General features: G+C 38.0%; 1 protein-coding gene and 1 long non-coding RNA gene across 11 annotated transcripts; both read right to left on the bottom strand.

Moving 5' to 3' along the window:
• Positions 1–279: 279 nt before the first annotated feature.
• ptafr (platelet-activating factor receptor) lies at positions 280–6,259 on the bottom strand. Of its 3 annotated transcripts, none has more exons than XR_008157816.1 (3): positions 6,124–6,259; positions 2,942–4,268; positions 280–2,851 (listed from the first exon to the last, which is right to left on the bottom strand). XR_008157816.1 is itself a non-coding variant. In XM_052580928.1 (3 exons), exons 2-3 carry the CDS (start codon positions 4,257–4,259, stop codon positions 2,840–2,842), a joined length of 999 nt encoding a protein of 332 aa, XP_052436888.1. In that variant the 5' UTR covers positions 4,260–4,268; positions 6,124–6,259; the 3' UTR covers positions 280–2,839. The 3 variants fall into 3 exon arrangements, 2 of the variants coding, with proteins under 2 accessions (XP_052436888.1, XP_052436887.1); XM_052580928.1 differs by having other exon boundaries at positions 3,273–4,268; XM_052580927.1 differs by having other exon boundaries at positions 280–4,268.
• Positions 6,260–7,253: 994 nt separating this feature from the next.
• LOC127975874 (uncharacterized) lies at positions 7,254–18,255 on the bottom strand. Of its 8 annotated transcripts, none has more exons than XR_008157645.1 (6): positions 18,012–18,255; positions 15,149–15,190; positions 8,686–13,173; positions 7,994–8,566; positions 7,712–7,891; positions 7,254–7,624 (listed from the first exon to the last, which is right to left on the bottom strand). It is a non-coding gene; the product is annotated as an uncharacterized LOC127975874 (long non-coding RNA). The 8 variants fall into 8 exon arrangements; XR_008157641.1 differs by having other exon boundaries at positions 7,994–8,074; XR_008157643.1 differs by having other exon boundaries at positions 7,712–8,566; positions 8,686–8,812; positions 9,767–13,173.
• Positions 18,256–19,199: the final 944 nt, after the last annotated feature.

The following is a 19,199-nucleotide window of genomic DNA, read 5'->3' as shown; positions in this document are numbered from 1 at the left end:
GTATACTGACTGACTATTTTTATTGTACTTATGTAGCAACATAAGACTAATCGCTGACCACTATTTTAAGTCACCACTGGGGGCGCTGATGCACGCGATGATGATTTGAACCTGAAACCCAGTATGCATGAATGCTGAACTCTAAAATAGCTTATTATTGCACATATATATATATATATATATATATATATATATATATATATATATATATACAGTAATCATAATCTATCGAAACAAAATATAAAGTTGAATGCACAGAAAACAAAAACACACAGTTCATTTTTTTTATTATTGTTATTATTTTTATTATTAGTTTGCCTTTTCAGTGCTGATTAATTTGAATGACATACATAGCCTTATTTCACAAGCAAACATCAATGACCATTTGAAATGTATACATTGTTTTTATATTGAAATATAAGCATATAAAAGCATCTGCAGTTGATAGAATGTGAGACCAGAAGTTTTTCTATTACATCTATCCTTCATGCACTTCATACATTGAAAGAGATGATTCAGTCACTATTCACTTCCACTAAATGGATGAAAACCCAAGTCCCTAGCTTTTGCATAACATCTCCTTTACATTCCACAGAAGATAACTTTCATAACTTTAACAAAAAGTACCGTATAACACCATCTTGCAAAATTTCCTGCTTAATGCAGAAGTTAATTGCTGAGAAAGATTCAGCAGAAGCAGCTGTCATACAAGAATTATGTTATTTTACAATGTGCTAATGCAACAAGGAAATAAAGATGATTGAATAATTGTCTAAAGGACCACCATAAAACACACAGCGTCCCCTTGGAATTATAAGGTTCTATCTGCATTCCGAGTAGTTTTGAGCTTCAATGTTTTTGCATTCCATTCGACTGTATAGATACAACTTTGTTGTTTATTTAAATAAAAAGTCCCAAAATGTACAGAACATTATAAAATCTATCACATAATATAAATAAGTTGTCCCTGAATAAGAATATGTGAATAACTAAATTTTGACAAAAATGTCAAATACAACCTTATAATTCCAAGGTCATGTATACACCTTGTTAATTAAACAATAGAAAAATGCAAGATATTACTCAGAATTTAAACACATATTTTCTTAAAAGTCTGGATTTGCAAATCCTTACATATAAAAAGAAAGAGATATATCTTGTAAAAATATATAAGAGATCAAGAAAAGGGCAGTTTATTGGTAATTTCAAAGTTTAAGTGCACATTTCCAGGGGATGTGTGCGGTTCAAGTTCCCCATTCTGGAAATCAAACCAGTGCAAAATAATACTTGGGTTTCCTTTGTGGCATAAGAACTGGCCCACAGGAATGCTCCTCACAGAGCTACTTCAAAACAACCAACGTAGTAAGTACAATAAATATTTGTTGTCATATTAACATGAGACAGAAATCAACTAGCCACCATTTGACGAAGAGCAATTTATATTCCAGGTATTCCAAACTCCTCAGCAGCACCAGAATCTCTCCCTTATTTAAGATAGACAGTGTAACTCTGTCATCTGCATTGTCTAAAATAACAATTGAGCTGTCTTCTGTTCTTATCACCTCTTGGTTTGGTCAGAACTACCACAGCATCCTCTTGGCTCATTTGTCATCCTTATTCTAGAGAAGACTGTCTACTGATATGACATCATGTTTTCATTTGTTTAACACAAGAATTTACACCACATCTTATCAAAAATAACAACCCTTTTACAGATAATATGCTTTTCAAACTAATATAGATATTTCACTTACACAAGTGCAAACATTTAAAGGCATCATGCACATTCCTTTTTTGGTGATTTTTTTCTTTAAAAGACAATATGACAATACATGAATCAAATATCAGGTGGAAGAAGCTTAATATTTCAGCATATAAAGCATTTATCATTAGGGGTGTGCCGGTTTCAGAATTGGTGATGACGGTTATGACGTTAGTCAAATGTGACGGTTCATAACATAACTGTCGGGGGGGGGGGGGGGGGGGGGGGTTAACTCCGTGTCAGCGCGCGCTCTGATCGGTAAAGGGGCAGAGATTTCAGACCTCCATTTATTAAGGAGATCGGTCACAAAACTCATCATCCGAGCCAACGTTTTTTAGCAAATTTCAAAGCCGCACCCGCCCGCCATCCGCTGATTGTTTTGCGGTCTATGGCCATGCAATGCTTTGCTGATGCGAGTCGCAAAAAAAATGCCATTGTCTGTTCTAGAAAGGATGCAGCAAAGATATTTAATGCTAATGTATGAGGCATAGGCCTACGCTGAGTTTCATTTATGATGAGATGCGCTCTAGTTCACAGTGCAGTGCAAGTGAACGCGGCGCGCTGGTGCTTCCATGTCTGTTATCATTGTCTGCTATATTTGCTTTTTATTTATTAAAATACACGCAATTGGTTGATGAAACATTTATTAAAATTAAGACAAAATTTGTACAAAACGAAATTCGTTTTTAAGAAAGGTTTTCTACAAAGCAAAATTTTATGAAGTGGTAAATATCATGTCTGACGATTTACAAAACTTCATTAAGTGGTAAAAACCATGTCTCCCGATATATTGCGCATCTTATGATCCTATCTAAAAAATGTTTGTAAAAATATTTTAATGACACGGTTTTGGCGGTTATAGAGTTCTAATGACGGTGTTCAACTATAACCGCCGGTCTCACGGTTATATACGAACCGTCACACCCCTATTTATCATATGCATTGAACAATTTGAAGAGATGGAATTCTCTCATTTATCTGCCAGGGGCAGCAACTGAAGATCATGTCAATAATTTGTTTTCCATTTAAAGGGATGGTTTACCTAAAAATGAAAGTTCTGTCATCATTTGCCCAGTCTCACGGTAACTCCTGTGGAACACAAAAGAAGAGATTTTGACTGGTTTGTTTAAGGCATTTTTATAATAATTTTTAAAACAAACAAACAAACAAAAGTCATACCTTTGGAACAATATGAGGTTGAGTAAATGATGACAGTATTTTAATTTTTAGATGAACTATTCCTTTAAGAATCCAAACAGAACCTAATTTGGAACTGAAATTAATTTCCACCAGAATCTAAATCTATATAAGATTATAATTGGTTAAAATAAGCAGACAATAAATATTTCTCAGCAGTTTTCTAAGCTACAGTATATAAGATTACAATTGGCTAAAATAAGCAGACACCAAATATTTCTCAGCAGTTTTCTGATTTTTCACTCTGATGTCTGCTCTTCAGTGACATAGCTGTGCTTAATGTGTTGCGTGAACAGTTTTTGCTTTGCTTGACCTTTGTGAAATGGTTCTGGATGTACTTGCGGAACATTGTAGTGGCGAAGCAATACACCAGCGGGTCCAGTAGGCAGTTGAGCCCCATAAGCATGAGGGTGATCTGGTGAGCATCGTTTAATCTTTGGTGAGTTGTGTTTTTCCATTCTTTCCTCATGTGCAGCACAGACAACACCCAGGGACCCTGCACCACGTGGTGGGGGAGGAAACAGATCACAAAGACGCCTATGACAGTACACAGCATCCTCAAAGCTCTGCGCTTAGTACCACCGGGACGCTTTCCTGTGCTGCCTCGAGGCTGACTGATGGGCTGCTTTAGAAGAGCTCGAGCAATCAAAATGTTGCAGACAATCACCATCAAGAAAACAAGAAAGAACAAGGCAATAATGATGAAGTGGGTGGCGGCCACTGTGTTTATTTTAGATTCCTCCTCATTTTGATAACCCTCAAAACAGCGAGAAATGTTATTGTCCTTCTGGATTCCCGTATTAGTGAGATATGTAATTGAAGCTGCAAGAGTGATGACCCAGATGAGCGCTGAGATGATTGCTCCACGTTTCCAGCAGTCAGAAGAAGCAGCTACCAGCGGCCTGGTAACGGCCCAGTAACGGTTAATGCTGATGACAGCAAGGAAGAGAATAGAGCAGTATGTGTTGATGAAGAAAAGGGAGCCTGTGATACGACAGAGGGCTTCTTTGCTCCTCCAGTGGCCGTGATTATTGTAGTAGTCAATCCAGAACGGTAGAGCGGCCACAAACAGCAGGTCTGCAACAGTTAAGTTGGTCATGTAGATCCGAATCTCATTCATGGCTTTACACTCCCGCATATGGTGCAGCACATAAAGAGCGTAGCAGTTGGCAATCAACCCCAAGGGAAAGACCAGTCCATAGAATATAGGAAAGAGAGTGTAACGAAAATCTGAGTCAAGGAATGTCTTGGCAGGGCTGTTATTTCCAACAGTCATAAAGTTAGTGGTAGGAGTCGTCATCTTGTGCTCCTGAGAACAAAACAGACCCAAAAAGCAAAATACTATTAAATTTGGTTCCTTCTAGTACACTTTGAAGTAGTCATCTTAAAATGATATTGGCTGAGCTGGAGATGGAGGAGGTAGTATCCCCCTCTCTTGATTATAATGGTTCTCTAGACTTCTTTTTTTATGGTAAGTGCTGCCTTAGAAGTAAAGTTTCTGCACCACATTGAAATAATAAAACTGAAATAGTTTGAAACGGTTTTCAAACATGTTTCCCAAACACCTTAACCCCTGACTTCCACTGGCTGACCAAACTAACAGTCCTGCCCTGAACTCAGACACTGGTTTGGACAATGTTTGATACTGTCACAAAACATGATGTTTACACTTTCATCCTTTAATTTTTATTTTATTTTTTTTGGGGGGGGGGGGGGGCTGTTCACACAGAACACACTTTTCAGTAAATTTCTTGGCCTATACTTTGGTATTTAGAGTTCAACATGTCACTTTTATTAACTAGAAATATGTGAGTCGAGCATCGAGAGCAGTAAATCTTATTACTCATGTTCTAGAAAGCATTCAGTTTTTTTCTCATCGTTGCATGTCTATCTGCAATCTCTTACTGAAAGCAGGAAATGAACTTGTGCAACTTTTTTTTAAAACCACAGCCACCATATCATTTCAAAATATGTTTTTACCATGACTTACAATGCCAGATACTATCAAGTACTTTTTGTTCAGCATTTCTATGTTATATTTTATGATTCTTCAGTATATAATGTTGAAATAATGTAGAAGCTATTTATAAGTTATCTTGACCTCAAAAAAGCATGAGAAAATTTTTGCTGTTCCACCCAGGCACTTCACTGACCCTGCTACCCTTTGTGACATGCAAAGGGGACATTCGGCACTACACAGCATATGACCCTGTCTGTGAAAACCAAGCTAAAGTTATTTTGTTGGTGATTTAATCTTTTATATATAAAATCATCCTTCATAAGGTCAAGAACATTGTTAAAAATGTGATATTGATATATTTATTACTGACTAAGACCATGTCAAAAATCGAAATCATAGTAAAAATTAATGGTTGAAATCAAACTTTGATGCTTGTTTTCTCATAAATAGATTTTGAGACTTTAGCCTTGTCTTCACAGAGAGGGTCACAGCAATATAAACTCAATTGAACCTGCAGCTTTTCAGCAACAATACAATACAGTATACAGTTTCAACAAATTATACAATGTCTCACAATAAAACAGTGACAACATTATATAGCAGACATTTACCTGAATATATTCTTAGCGTATTTTCTAGTCTAGTTGTTCGATATATGCCTACAAACGCTGTGACAACTAGCCCCGGCCTCCCTATAATTGTTTACAGTAACAATAACACAACTCGTAATTGTAAGCAGGACCATAGATCACATAGCATTACTTATTCATATTACATCCAATTTTTTGTTTTTCCCTAATAATAAATTGTTCATGTGTAGCCTACTTTTAAGTTAAATATTACAGTCTATTGGATTTTTTATTTTTACTGCATATGAATCACACATTGGGCTTTTCCAGCATTACATGTGTCAATATTGCATCTTCACCTTATAGGCAGAACAAACGACATTAAAATATCGTAGTCGATGTCGAAACACCTAAAAACTGTCGATAACTGATATTTATAACAATAATTCTGCTGCTCTTGGTTGGTATCTGCTCACAGTGAACATCATAACAAGATAGCGCGCGGTCTCCTGCGAGTGACGCCAAAATATTCTAGTCTCTGACACATGAAAAACGCTTTTACGCGTGCTTTTCTTATTCTTTAACAATTAACAACTCTTTTAAATTAGCAAAACTACACTTATATCTTATCATACCTTGTAGTTCCCGGTGAATGTGACGTTCGAAAGCAGCGCTCTGATCGTCCAAGCCTTCAGCTCTCAGCTTTATATATTTCACACATTGTCACACCTCCCGCTGTCACTTCCTATTTTCACCCCGGTTGTACTATTCCAGAGAACGCTGTGATAACACTTAGTTTTCAGTATTAATAAAATTTAAAGTTACGCAGCTATGCATCACCTCTTCATGAGATTGGACGAAAAAACGCACAGGCATGGGGTACTTTGAAGAAAAGTTCAAACCAATAGTTGACGAATCTCTGCTTTGTTTTGCTGATCTCTTCTCTGTTTTTATTTTTAGGGGTAACTCGTTAAAGTAGATCTCTACCAGGGACCTACAAAGTTTTATGCTGTTCAGTCAAAACCTGGAAAACCAAGTCCAAAGTAGGGGAGAGCAGGGGCGAAAGTACCATAAAAAAAAAATAATAATAATTTTAAAAGATAATGTTATAGACAGAGATATATTTCTGCTGTGGCCAGTAACTGGGAAGTGTGGTCTATCAATACCATGTGGTATTTTGTAGAAATGTAGAAAGACTTAAGTATAATTTCACTTTGAACATAAGTTGCACATTGTTACTTTTGACCCCATCGGTTGGGACGAAAGTTACACACAGGTGGGTCAAAAGTAAAACAACAATATAAGCTAGATTGTTTTCTGTTACTCTTATTTTTTATTAAGTATACCTGCCTATGACCTTGTTAATATGTAACTACAAACATATTTTGTCTTTTGCAAAAAAAAAAAACATTTCAATTACATTTTCATATTTTCCTTTTAAATTTAAGTTTCATCAAATGTCTCAAAACCCGATTGTACAAACTTGATTTTTTTTAAACATTTTTATTTCAGTGTATTTTTATCAAACATTTTTCAACAGAATGAACAATATAAAAATTGAATTACATAAATTCTAAACATAATGTAATAGTGGGCCTATTCATGTTTCCATCCAGTTGTTTTTATGCATCAATTCAAAATGTGCATTAAAACATCTGGAAACACTGCAAATTAAAGTAAAGTATGCCTAAACCTAAATATACCTAAGGTAAATGTGATTTAGCAGCTTTCCAGAGAGTGTGTTACGTAAGACAGAAACAGAATGTAAATGCAAAACGCTATTTATTAACTCAGCACAAAGATCAGAAAGACAATGACGATAGTAACACAGAAGCACAGGCGGGCGGACACAAGGCAGGGTGGAACAGTGACGCAGGGACTTCGGTGGACAACTGGTGGTGGTGCTCAATCCAGTGATGATCCCTCGAATGGTTTTCCGGTCAGTGTAGTAACCCTCGTGACGGTGCTCGGTGATCCAGTGCTGAGTGGTAATCCAGGGAAGAACGATGACAACTCGGGGAATCCAAACCGACTAGACAGACACGGGAACAGGTACAGGAACAAACAGAATCCAGCTGGCGCTGCTGATCACCGCTGATCATTGACCACGCCCACAGACACACACACAACAGCACACTAGACGAGAGAGAGATAGTGAATTCATGAACCGTGACAGTACCCCCTCCCCAAAGAACGCCTCCTGGCATTCCCCGACGGACTTACCCAACGATTGTAATCATCGATAAGGGAGTGATCCAGAATGTCTCTAGCAGGAACCCAACTTCTCTCCTCCGGACCGTAACCCTCCCAGTCCACCAGGTACTGAAATCCGCGTCCCCTCCGAAGCAGCTCTTAAGTTTGGCAAATACAGCTTCTGCTGTATCAGACCACCTGAACGTCGTTCTGGGGGAGGTCAAAGCAGTCAGGGGCGCGACTAGTTGGCTGAAGTTGCGAATAAAACGCAATAAAAATTGGCAAATCCCAGAAACCTCTGTAGGGCCTTACAGGAATCTGGACTTGGCCAATCTATCACAGCCTTAACTTTGTCAGGATCCATACGCATTCCCTCAGACGAGACGATGTACCCTAGAAAGGGAACGGACTGTGCATGAAAAACGCATTTCTCTGCCTTGACAAAAAGCCCATTCTCTAGCAACCTCTGAAGCACTCGTCTGACGTGCTGAACGTGTTCCTGAAGAGAAGAGGAAAAGATCAATATGTCATCCAGGTAAACATATATGAATTGATCAACCATATCTCTCAGCACGTCATTGATGAGTGCCTGGAAGACCGCGGGCGAGTTGGATAGCCCGAAGGGCATAACCAAGTATTCAAAGTGCCCCCTGGTGGTATTAAATGCGGTCTTCCATTCATCCCCCTTCCTTATGCGAACCAAATGATAAGCGTTACGTAAATCCAATTTTGTGAAGATGGATGCTCCCTGTAATCATTCGAAAGCTGAAGACATCAACGGCAAAGGATAAGTATTCTTTACCGTGATGTTGTTCAACCCTCGATAATCAATGCACGGTCGCAGAGACCCATCCTTCTTCCCCACAAAAAAGAACCCCGCCCCTGCTGGAGATAAGGAAGGTCTAATGAATTTGGATGCTATAGAGAATCAGAAATATATTTCTCCATAGCCTCCCTCTCTGGAACAGAAAGTGAATATAACTTGCCCTTAGGCGGAGACTCACCTGGCACTAAGTCTATGGCACAGTCGTAGAGACGATGTGGAGGAAGAGAAGCAGCACGAGACTTACTGAACACTTCTCTCAGGTCCTGGTACTCTTCTGGCATTTTAGATATATTCACTGCCTCCTCCTGAAAAACAGACACAGGTACAGACGAACATGCAGACACTAGACATGACTCATGACACATGTTACTGCACATGGATACAAAATTGTGCCCCCAATCAACTCTAGGATTATGCTGTGTGAACCAAGGATGACCAAGTACGAAGGGTGCCAGAGGTGAGTTCATGAGGAGGAATGTTATTGTCTCGGTGTCGTTGCCAGACGTGATGAGATTGATGGGTTAGCGTGTGAAATGTTGGGAAGCTGTTGTCCATTAAGAACACTGACAGAAATCTTGTACGTGAGGGGGGTGATGGGAATGTGAAGATGGTGAGCCAGTTCCAAGTCCATAAAATTACCTTCTGCCCCCGAATCCAGTAAGGCATGGGTGTCGTGTGTGTTGGTTGCCCACCTTAGTCTTACCGGAAGGAGAGTAGATGATGATGGTGAGGATGAGGTCTTCTCGGAGGAGATCCCACCCGATAGTAGCCTCATAGTTACTACCGGGCTTGATCTTTTAACAGGCACGAGTGGATGAAGTGGCCCGCCCTCCCGCAGTATAGGCACAGTCTTTGGGACCTCCACCGTTCTCTCTCCTCCCGGGAAAGCCAAGCTCTACCCAGGAATCTGCCCCACTGCGCCTCCTCGTTCCATCGGCACTCTGCAGCCAGGGTGTGGAGCCGGATGGAATATACAGACACCGAACCTTTACCTTGGCGGAGATCGGCGAGTAGTCTAGCCGCCTCCCTACCCACCACCGCCCGATCGAAAACACTCTTCATCTCCTCGGAGAGTGTCTGGAACGAGGCACAGCATGGGTCTTGATTCTCCCACACCGCTGTTCCCCAGAGAGCCGCCCTGCCTGATAACAGCGTCAGCACAAACGCCACTTTGAATTGTTCCTGAACGAATGTCTGTGGCTGTAATGCAAAGTGCATAGAACATCGGGTCAAGAAAACTCTGCAAAACTCTGGTTCACCTGCATATCCTTCTGGTGTAGGCAGTCTTGGTTCTCGCCGCGGCCGCAGCTCTGGTGGAGGGGGCTGAGTTGACGTGTGGGCGGCGCAGTGGAAACTCTTAGCTGTTGTATCTGTTGGGTGAGCTAGGACACCTGCGTCACAAGCGCTTGGCCCACCCGTCCTGTGAGAGAGATGTTCTCCTCTTGGGTGTCCATTATTGCGATGCTTTGAGCCGCGAACTCATCCCACGTCGTAGGGCCTGCTACATCCATAACTGGTCAGATCGTTCTGTTACGTAAGACAGAAACAGGATGTAAATGCAAAACGCTATTTATTAACTCAGCACAAAGATCAGAAAGACAATGACGATAGTAACACAGAAGCACAGGCGGGCGGACACAAGGCAGGGTGGAACAGTGACGCAATTCACTGTTTTCACGCAATTCAGTGGACAATTGGTGGTGGTGCTCAATCCAGTGATGATCCCTCGAATGGTTTTCCGGTCAGTGTAGTAATCCTTGTGACGGTGCTCGGTGATCCAGTGCTGAGTGGTAATCCAGGGAAGAACAACGACAACACGAGGAATCCAAACCGACTAGACAGACACGGGAACAGGTACTGGAACACACCGGGAAGTACAACGATCTGACAACATGAAACAAAGGTTACTGAACTTATAAAGGGAACAAACAGAATCCAGCTGGTGCTGCTGATCACCGCTGATCAGTGACCACGCCCACAGACACACACACAACAGCACATGACGGAAAGAGAGATAGTGAATTCATGAACCGTGACAGAGTGATGTTCCTCTCTGTCCAGAAAAGCCCTCTCATAAACATCTGGATAAAACCAGACCTCTGTCTGTCTATCTGACGTTCACTCTTGACATATTATTTTGGTATAATATGACATAAACATTTTAATAAAAAATGCAAGACACAGAAATTTACAGTATAACATGCACCGGAACAAAATAAATACTTCTTGTAACTGTAGCGGGACAAAAGTAACAATCGTTACTTTCGTCCCGACAGAAACTCCTGACATTTAAACCTGATTTACTTTTATACTGAAAAATTTTGAAAATGCAAACTTTAGGATGTGTTAAAGCACTAAATAACCTGTAGATTGATCATTATTGTGACATATGAAACAAAAAAAACAACACGACTAATCAAAAAAAATTACCGCTTCAATAATTTACTTTTTGTACTCAAAAACAGTTTTACGAACCTAACTGCGGAAAACGATGACGAAATCATGTGATATTTCTCAGCTCCATAAAGGGTTGCGTGTTGAACATGCTGTCATATATGGTATGGAGTATGGACAAATTAATTGGAAAAACTCTATTTAATTTGCCCACATTCTTTCCCAGGGCTAAATATATACACACACATTTTTTATTAACATTTATGGTCACTTTAGTTTGGGGACCAATTCTCACAATTTAGTACTACTTTTGCCTCAATAAACTCCAAATTTCTGCTAATTAATAAAAACCATCTAGACAATCTTCTGGAAGTGCCGGAAATGTTTTTCCAATGTCCTATAATCAGAAGGAAGGGAATATAAACAAATTTTAACACTGCTAAACCTTAAAAAAAGCACTGAGACCCGCCATTATTATTGTGAAATCAACCCACGGCCCTGAAAACATCTTAATGATTAGAGACTCCATGAATTACTCTTTTGTTCAGTGGTTTTGTAATGGAGGAAGCAGCAGATCGACATAAACCATATAAAAAATGACTTCAGATACTGAACTGGCAAAGGGTTTCTCCTCTGTGCATTTGACACTTGGACTGAGACATTATCGTGTTTAATTTCATTTGCATGCTATCTGCTGGCTGTTGAATTAGGCAAACTCTCATTTATAATTCTGTCATGAGTATAAATAACTATTTTCTGAGTAGCCTTATCTCTGAAGATAGCCTTACAGAAAATTACATTTCCAAAATTGTGAGAGCAATGGTTAATTTGTGTATTTATAAGCTGAAATCAGTAACTTTTTTCTAGCAAAAAAAAAAATAAATGCATGTTGGATCAAGGTATTCAATAAAAACCTGACAGATATATAAACAGGAAAGAGGTTTTGCTTGTTCTACTGTTTGTTTAATGAGGTTAATAACATGTTCATATTAATTATCTATAACAACAACTCATAGTGGATCTTGTAACCAGGGCCGGCAATCTCAACCGACTTGCCGAGGCCAGCCTAAAAATACGCTCAAGACACTTCTGCAAGTCACAAAAGCTTATCATTTTCACGTGTTTTTAAGTCTTGCCAATTTAAACATTAAAGAGAGTTTAAAGCATTCAAACACAAAAGACGCAGAAAAACTCAACTGAATAGGCTACTCAATCTCTGTGTTCGAACCGAGCTCTCCTTCACATCCTCCTGCCCCTGAACAAACAAATACATATTGCAGTTTAACCTTGCAAACATAAAAAGATGTGAAAAAGCCTAATTCAGCACCGACACGCAGTGTTCTATACACATAGGGCACACGCAGACAGACCGTCTCAAAATCCTTGAACACTGAATTTGCCTCTTCTTGCTCTTGTACTGACAAATACATACAAAATGATGTCAAAATACCTGTCTTGGAAAGTATGTTCGAAAAAACTCGGTTGTGTGTTAAGTGAAAGTAAACAGTGGAGAAAGTAATCAGATGTGTATCATTATAATGGATGCATCGTCTCTTAAAGTAACTACACCTAATTTAAATGTGAATGTTAATCCAAGAAAATGAAAGAAAGACCATTTATAATTTACTGCTCTTGTCTGAATTACTTTGTAGTTTTAATAAGAATTAATCCACAGCCAAATAAAGCGAACAGTGACATATTATACCCCAAAAAGTACTATAGACTACCATGTTTTGCCGAAGTTTTTTTTTCTTTAATTGCTAATTAACCACAGACTGAACAAAATTGGGCATTGCTTGCTAATTGGTCAACAAAGTATTGATAGTTGTGTAAATATTGACATGCTAATGGTTGTCTGAAGTTTTGTTTGATTGCTATCCATCCATTCCACGTCGTAGCGCCTGCTACATCCATAACTGTCAGATCGTTCTGTTACGTAAGACAGAAACAGGATGTAAATGCAAAACGCTATTTATTAACTCAGCACAAAGATCAGAAAGACAATGACGATAGTAACACAGAAGCACAGGCGGGCGGACACAAGGCAGGGTGGAACAGTGACGCAGGGACTTCAGTGGACATTTGGTGGTGGTGCTCAATCCAGTGATGATCCCTCGAATGGTTTTCCGGTCAGTGTAGTAATCCTTGTGACGGTGCTCGGTGATCCAGTGCTGAGTGGTAATCCAGGGAAGAACAACGACAACACGAGGAATCCAAACCGACTAGACAGACACGGGAACAGGTACAGGACCACACCGGGAAGTACAACGATCTGACAACATGAAACACAGGTTACTGAACTTATAAAGGGAACAAACAGAATCCAGCTGGTGCTGCTGATCACCGCTGATCAGTGACCACGCCCACAGACACACACACAACAGCACACGACGGAAAGAGAGATAGTGAATTCATGAACCGTGACAGAGTGATGTTCCTCTCTGTCCAGAAAAGCCCTCTCATAAACATCTGGATAAAACCAGATCTCTGTCTGTCTATCTGACGTTCACTCTTGACATATTCTTTTGGTATAATATGACATAAACATTTTAATAAATAATGCAAGACACAGAAATTTACAGTATAACATGCACCGGAACAAAATAAATACTTCTTGTAACTGTAGCGGGACAAAAGTAACAATCGTTACTTTCGTCCCGACAGAAACTCCTGACATTTAAACCTGATTTACTTTTATACTGAAAAATTTTGAAAATGCAAACTTTAGGATGTGTTAAAGCACTAAATAACCTGTAGATTGATCATTACTGTGACATATGAAACAAAAAAAACAACACGACTAATCAAAAAAAATTACCGCTTCAATAATTTACTTTTTGTACTCGAAAACAGTTTTACGAACCTAACTGCGGAAAACGATGACGAAATCATGTGATATTTCTCAGCTCCATAAAGGGTTGCGTGTTGAACATGCTGTCATAGATTGGAATGCAAATGCAGTAAGAGGCTCTGAGAAAAACGCTTTGTTACTTTTGTCCCACGTTACTTTCGACCCCACTCTCCCCTACATGCAGTGAGCACAGTAGAATCCTCTAAGATGGTAATTTGGCTCACTGCCCTTGATTAGTAATCATTTTTGTTTATCATTATTCAAGAGAAGTAGTTATTCCCATTAGGAATTTAAAGCGGTTCCAAAAAATGTGTGACCTGGGACCTCGCTAGACCATTATTCAGTCTCATGTTAATAAAAGAGTATGGACAAATTAATTGGAAAAACTATCTTTAACTTGCCCACATTCTTTCCCAGGGCTAAATATATACACACACATTTTTATTAACATTTATGGTCACTTTAGTTTGGGGACCAATTCTCACAATTTAGTACTACTTTTGCCTCAATAAACTCCAAATTTCTGCTAATTAATAAAAACCATCAAGACAATCTTCTGGAAGTGCCGGAAATGTTTTTCCCATGTCCTATAATCAGAAGGAAGGGAATATAAACAAATTTTAACACTGCTAAACATAAAAAAAAAGCACTGAGACCCACCATTGTTATTGTGAAATCAACCCACGGCCCTGAAAGCATCTTAATGATTAGCGACTCCCTGAATCACTCTGTTGTTCAGTGGTTTTGTAATGGAGGAAGCAGCAGATCGACATAAACCATATAAAAAATGACTTCAGATACTGAACTGGCAAAGGGTTTCTCCTCTGTGCATTTGACACTTGGACTGAGACATTATCGTGTTTAATTTCATTTGCATGCTATCTTCTGGCTGTTGAATTAGGCAAACTCTCATTTATAATTCTGTCATGAGTATAAATAACTATTTTCTGAGTAGCCTTATCTCTGAAGATAGCCTTACAGAAAATTACATTTCCAAAATTGTGAGAGCAATGGTTAATTTGTGTATTTATAAGCTGAAATCAATTACTTTTTTCTAGCAAAAACAGTGCATGTTGGATCAAGGTATTCAATAAAAACCAGACAGATATATAAACAGGAAAGAGGTTTTGCTTGTTCTACTGTTTGTTTAATGAGGTTAATAACATGTTCATATTAATTATCTATAACAACAACTCATAGTGGATCTTGTAACCAGGGCCGGCAATCTCAACCGACTTGCCGAGGCCAGCCTAAAAATACGCTCAAGACACTTCTGCAAGTCACAAAACTTATCATTTTCACATGTTTTTAAGTCTTGCCAATTTAAACATTCAAGAGAGTTTAAAGCATTCAAACACAAAAGACGCAGAAAAACTCAACTGAATAGGCTACTCACTCTCTGTGTTCGAACCGAGCTCTCCTTCACATCCTCCTGCCCCTGAACAAACAAATACATATTGCAGTTTAACCTTGCAAACATAAAAAGATGTGAAAAAGCCTAATTCAGCACCGACACGCAGTGTTCTATACACATAGGGCACACGCAGACAGACCGTCTCAAAATCCTTGAACACTGAATTTGCCTCTTCTTGCTCTTGTACTGACAAATACATACAAAATGATGTCAAAATACCTGTCTTGGAAAGTATGTTCGAAAAAACTCGGTTGTGTGTAACGTGAAAGTAAACAGTGGAGAAAGTAATCAGATGTGTATCATTATAATGGATGCATTGTCTCTTAAAGTAACTACACCTAATTTAAATGTGAATGTTAATCCAAGAAAATGAAAGAAAGACCATTTATAATTTACTGCTCTTGTCTGAATTACTTTGTAGTTTTAATAAGAATTAATCCACAGCCAAATAAAGCGAACTGTGACATATTATACCCCAAAAAGTACTATAGACTACCATGTTTTGCTTAAGTTTTTTTTTCTTTAATTGCTAATTAACCACAGACTGAACAAAATTGGGCATTGCTTGCTAATTGGTCAACAAAGTATTGATAGTTGTGTAAATATTGACATGCTAATGGTTGTCTGAAGTTTTGTTTGATTGTTATCCATTACACACCGTTTTATCTCTGATATTATCAAGTTGAATTTGTTCTGACAGTTCTTGTTCTATTTTATTATTATAAACTATTGCAAATAAACTGTGATAATATGAGAAATCTAAATACATATTGGTTTGACTGTATATTTTATTTTACATCGAAGAATATGAAGTGCTATTTTACATTTGATTATTCGGTTCTGTACTTCGACACCTACAAACTTGAAAAAGCTTAAACATTGTGTAGATAGCACAAATAAATAAACAGAACTACCATTTCAAACATGGCCTACAGCCTGACCCACAAACCCCAACCACGGCCATGCTTGTAACATGCAAATTATGTCTACAGCAGAAATGCACCTAAGCATCTCTAAATGAATAAGTGGAATCTGCTGATGAGATCTTAAAAACTATTTTTACTCATGTTCACAGTTACAGTATTTGGGGAAGTCCGGTGCGCTGCTGTCAAGTCTCAACATGTCGTGCAATATTATCAGGAGTATATATGAAGTAACATTTTGACCACATGTAAAAGAAATTCTGAAAAACTCAAGTGTGTTTTGAATTAGAATTTACAGTTTCAAATGGAGTTAGCTGATTGCAAACATCTTCATAATGACTCATATGAAAGTGTTAGGAAGGCTGAAGAAAACTCAAATTAGTACAAATAAAGAGGACTAATATTGTTTGATAATTAGAGCACTAATGGGTCCTTAATGGCTGACACAGGGGCAAGTGAAATGATTATATAAGTAATGCATCATTAGTGGTTTGATCACACAAGATACTCACAGACCTATTTTGTTTCTAACAGTGATGTCAGTACTAAAAAAGTACACTATTTTATTTTCTAATGGGCACACCCAGAAAAAAAAAAACAGTAAATAATTGTAAGTTTTGTCAATGTACACTGTACTGTAATAGTGTATACTTCCTGTAATGTTTAATATTATAGCAAGTCGCTGGGGTATATTTGTTACAATAGCCCAAAAAACATTGTGTGGTTCAAAATTAATGATTTTTTTTTTCATGCCAAAAATCATTAAGATATTAAGTAAAGATCATGTTCCATGAAGATATTTTGTACATTTCCTACTGTAAATATACGAACTTAATTTGAACAACTTTAAAGGTGATTTTCTCAGTATATAGATTTTTTTTTGCACCCTCAGATTCCAGATTTTCAAATAGTTGTATCTCGGACAAATATTGTCCTATCCTAACATACCATACATCAATGAAAAGCTTACTATTTCAGATGTCAGTTTCGAGAAACTTATGACTGGTTTTGTGGTCCAGGGTCACATATACTTTGTAAAGATGCATATAACACACAAACGTATGCAGTCATACATTGCTATACCATGCTAACAATCCTCTGAGACTTTGCTCATTGTCCAAACATTGGCCACTTAGCGCTGGCCCTGCATGGGCAGCCCTCACTTAGCCCCTAGGAAGCCCTCACTATGCCCCCACAGGGCCCACATTATTAATCTACAACAATAAGTTTGTTTCACTATAAATAATTTTCGGCTACTATAACTAAAGTTTTTGGGTAAAACAGTTATTGGTAATATCTGAAACTGATGTAACCACATCTGTACTGTCAAAAATGTACAGCAGTCAATGGGATTTCAAAACAATGGATTTATTAAATACAAAATAGAAAATATTTAAGTCCTATCATAGAGCTAATTTAACATTTTGGTAGGAACTACAAAGTATCTATTAATTGGATCCTTACTGTTTTGCAAGGTACCTTAATGTTCAGAGTTCTCCCAAAAGACAGCCCACTACAAGAACAATTCAACTGGATTTCAATCACTGACCACACTTTTGTACTTGTTTTCCATTTTTTATTTTGAAAGTTCAATGTAGTGTTCATTCAGTCAGGTGAAAAACATTTAACAACAAAAACACACACCAATATAAGAGCAAGCACAGGTATATACAGTCAATAGGCACAGAATTGAAACCCTTGTTTTTAAATTGCCATAACTCAAACAGACAGCATATATTAAAACATTTACCATTTACAAAGTAAATATACATTTATTTATTTTTTATTTTGGAGAATTTGATGATTACATTTAACCCACAAACCAATAATGTTCAAATACATTCTTAGAATGATATAATGTATAGTAAAAAAAAAAAAAAAAAAAATCACATTTCAATCAAAAGAAAAGTATGAAAGCTCACCAGCTACTGTACATCTCCATCGATTATAGTTGGCTTCATTCTGCACCAAAGAGTTTGCTTCAGTCCAGTAATAGCAAATTTGCCACTTATCAGTGCTCCTTTCAGTGTTGCCAATTGCTTTCAGTTGAAAGTAGCTAAAACTGTTAGCTACTGTAAATGTCACTAGATGACATCATAATGGCAAATTCACTGATCTATATAAAGATGAATGTAGATCAGTGGGCAAGATGAGAACTTAGCCCATGTCCACACGTACACGGGTATTTTTATAAACAGAGTTGTTCCTTCTTTTTTTTTTTTTATCTCTGTCCACTTGAAAATGCATGCAATGAATCACTGTCAAAAGCCTAGACAATGATAATTAGTATACTACATACAGTAATGTGTACATTTGTACTGTTGAAATTGTTATAGACCAAATGTCATGCAGAAAAGATGCAGACCTGTGAATTTTCAGTCATCGTCTTGGAAACCATAGCCATAGGGTAAATCAGGAAATAATTACAGAGTACACTGTTGTAGGCCTATTGACAACATGACACTAGGACTTGTTATTCTGATGGCATTGTTTGTTGACATAAAAACTTAGACGAACGAAAGATTTTGATCAAGTTACAGGCTTTTGCATGTGTACTCCACTGAGTGCTGCTGTTTGTGCAAACTGTTTTGAGAAATGTACCAATAGCGCGTTTCCAGGAAGTTCTGTCGTTACCGAGTTTTAAAGAACTTGCGACCACAGTTGGCTAATAATACTTTTGGGAAACACACCCTGTGTGACTGAGAAGAACTATAATGCATTCAACAGATGGCATTTGTTAAATGTTAGATATCTTCATGAAAAAGAAATTAGATACTGAATGATCACTCCAAACTAATAAATGCTTATATAAAAAATGCTTTATGCATTAAGGCACATTATACCGTATGTCTGCAGTTATGAGTGAAAAGATCAATCCTGCATCAAATGAACTTGCTATCAATCAAGGGTGTCATGCACTTATTATTTTGAGGGGGCACAAGCAAAGACACACGACTGAAGGAGTTTCAAGGGAGGTGGGGGGGGGGGGTTGACATGCATGCCATTTGACACACAACAGAATGCTTATGTTTTATGCATTTTTCCTTTTTTATTTGAAATATTCCCAAACTTCTTAAGTGTGTCATGAAATATGCCTATCTCAATTCTCA

The sequence above is a fragment of the Carassius gibelio genome, chromosome B17 (assembly GCF_023724105.1).
Source record: "Carassius gibelio isolate Cgi1373 ecotype wild population from Czech Republic chromosome B17, carGib1.2-hapl.c, whole genome shotgun sequence".
In the NCBI taxonomy this organism is placed as follows: domain Eukaryota; kingdom Metazoa; phylum Chordata; class Actinopteri; order Cypriniformes; family Cyprinidae; genus Carassius; species Carassius gibelio.
Note: the sequence above shows the minus strand (reverse complement) of the source record. Positions and strands in the feature narration are given on the sequence as shown.

What these genes read in the sequence shown, in the direction of transcription:
- ptafr (XM_052580927.1), bottom strand. Translation starts at nt 4,259, where the DNA reads ATGACGACTCCTACCACTAACTTTATGACTGTTGGAAATAACAGCCCT.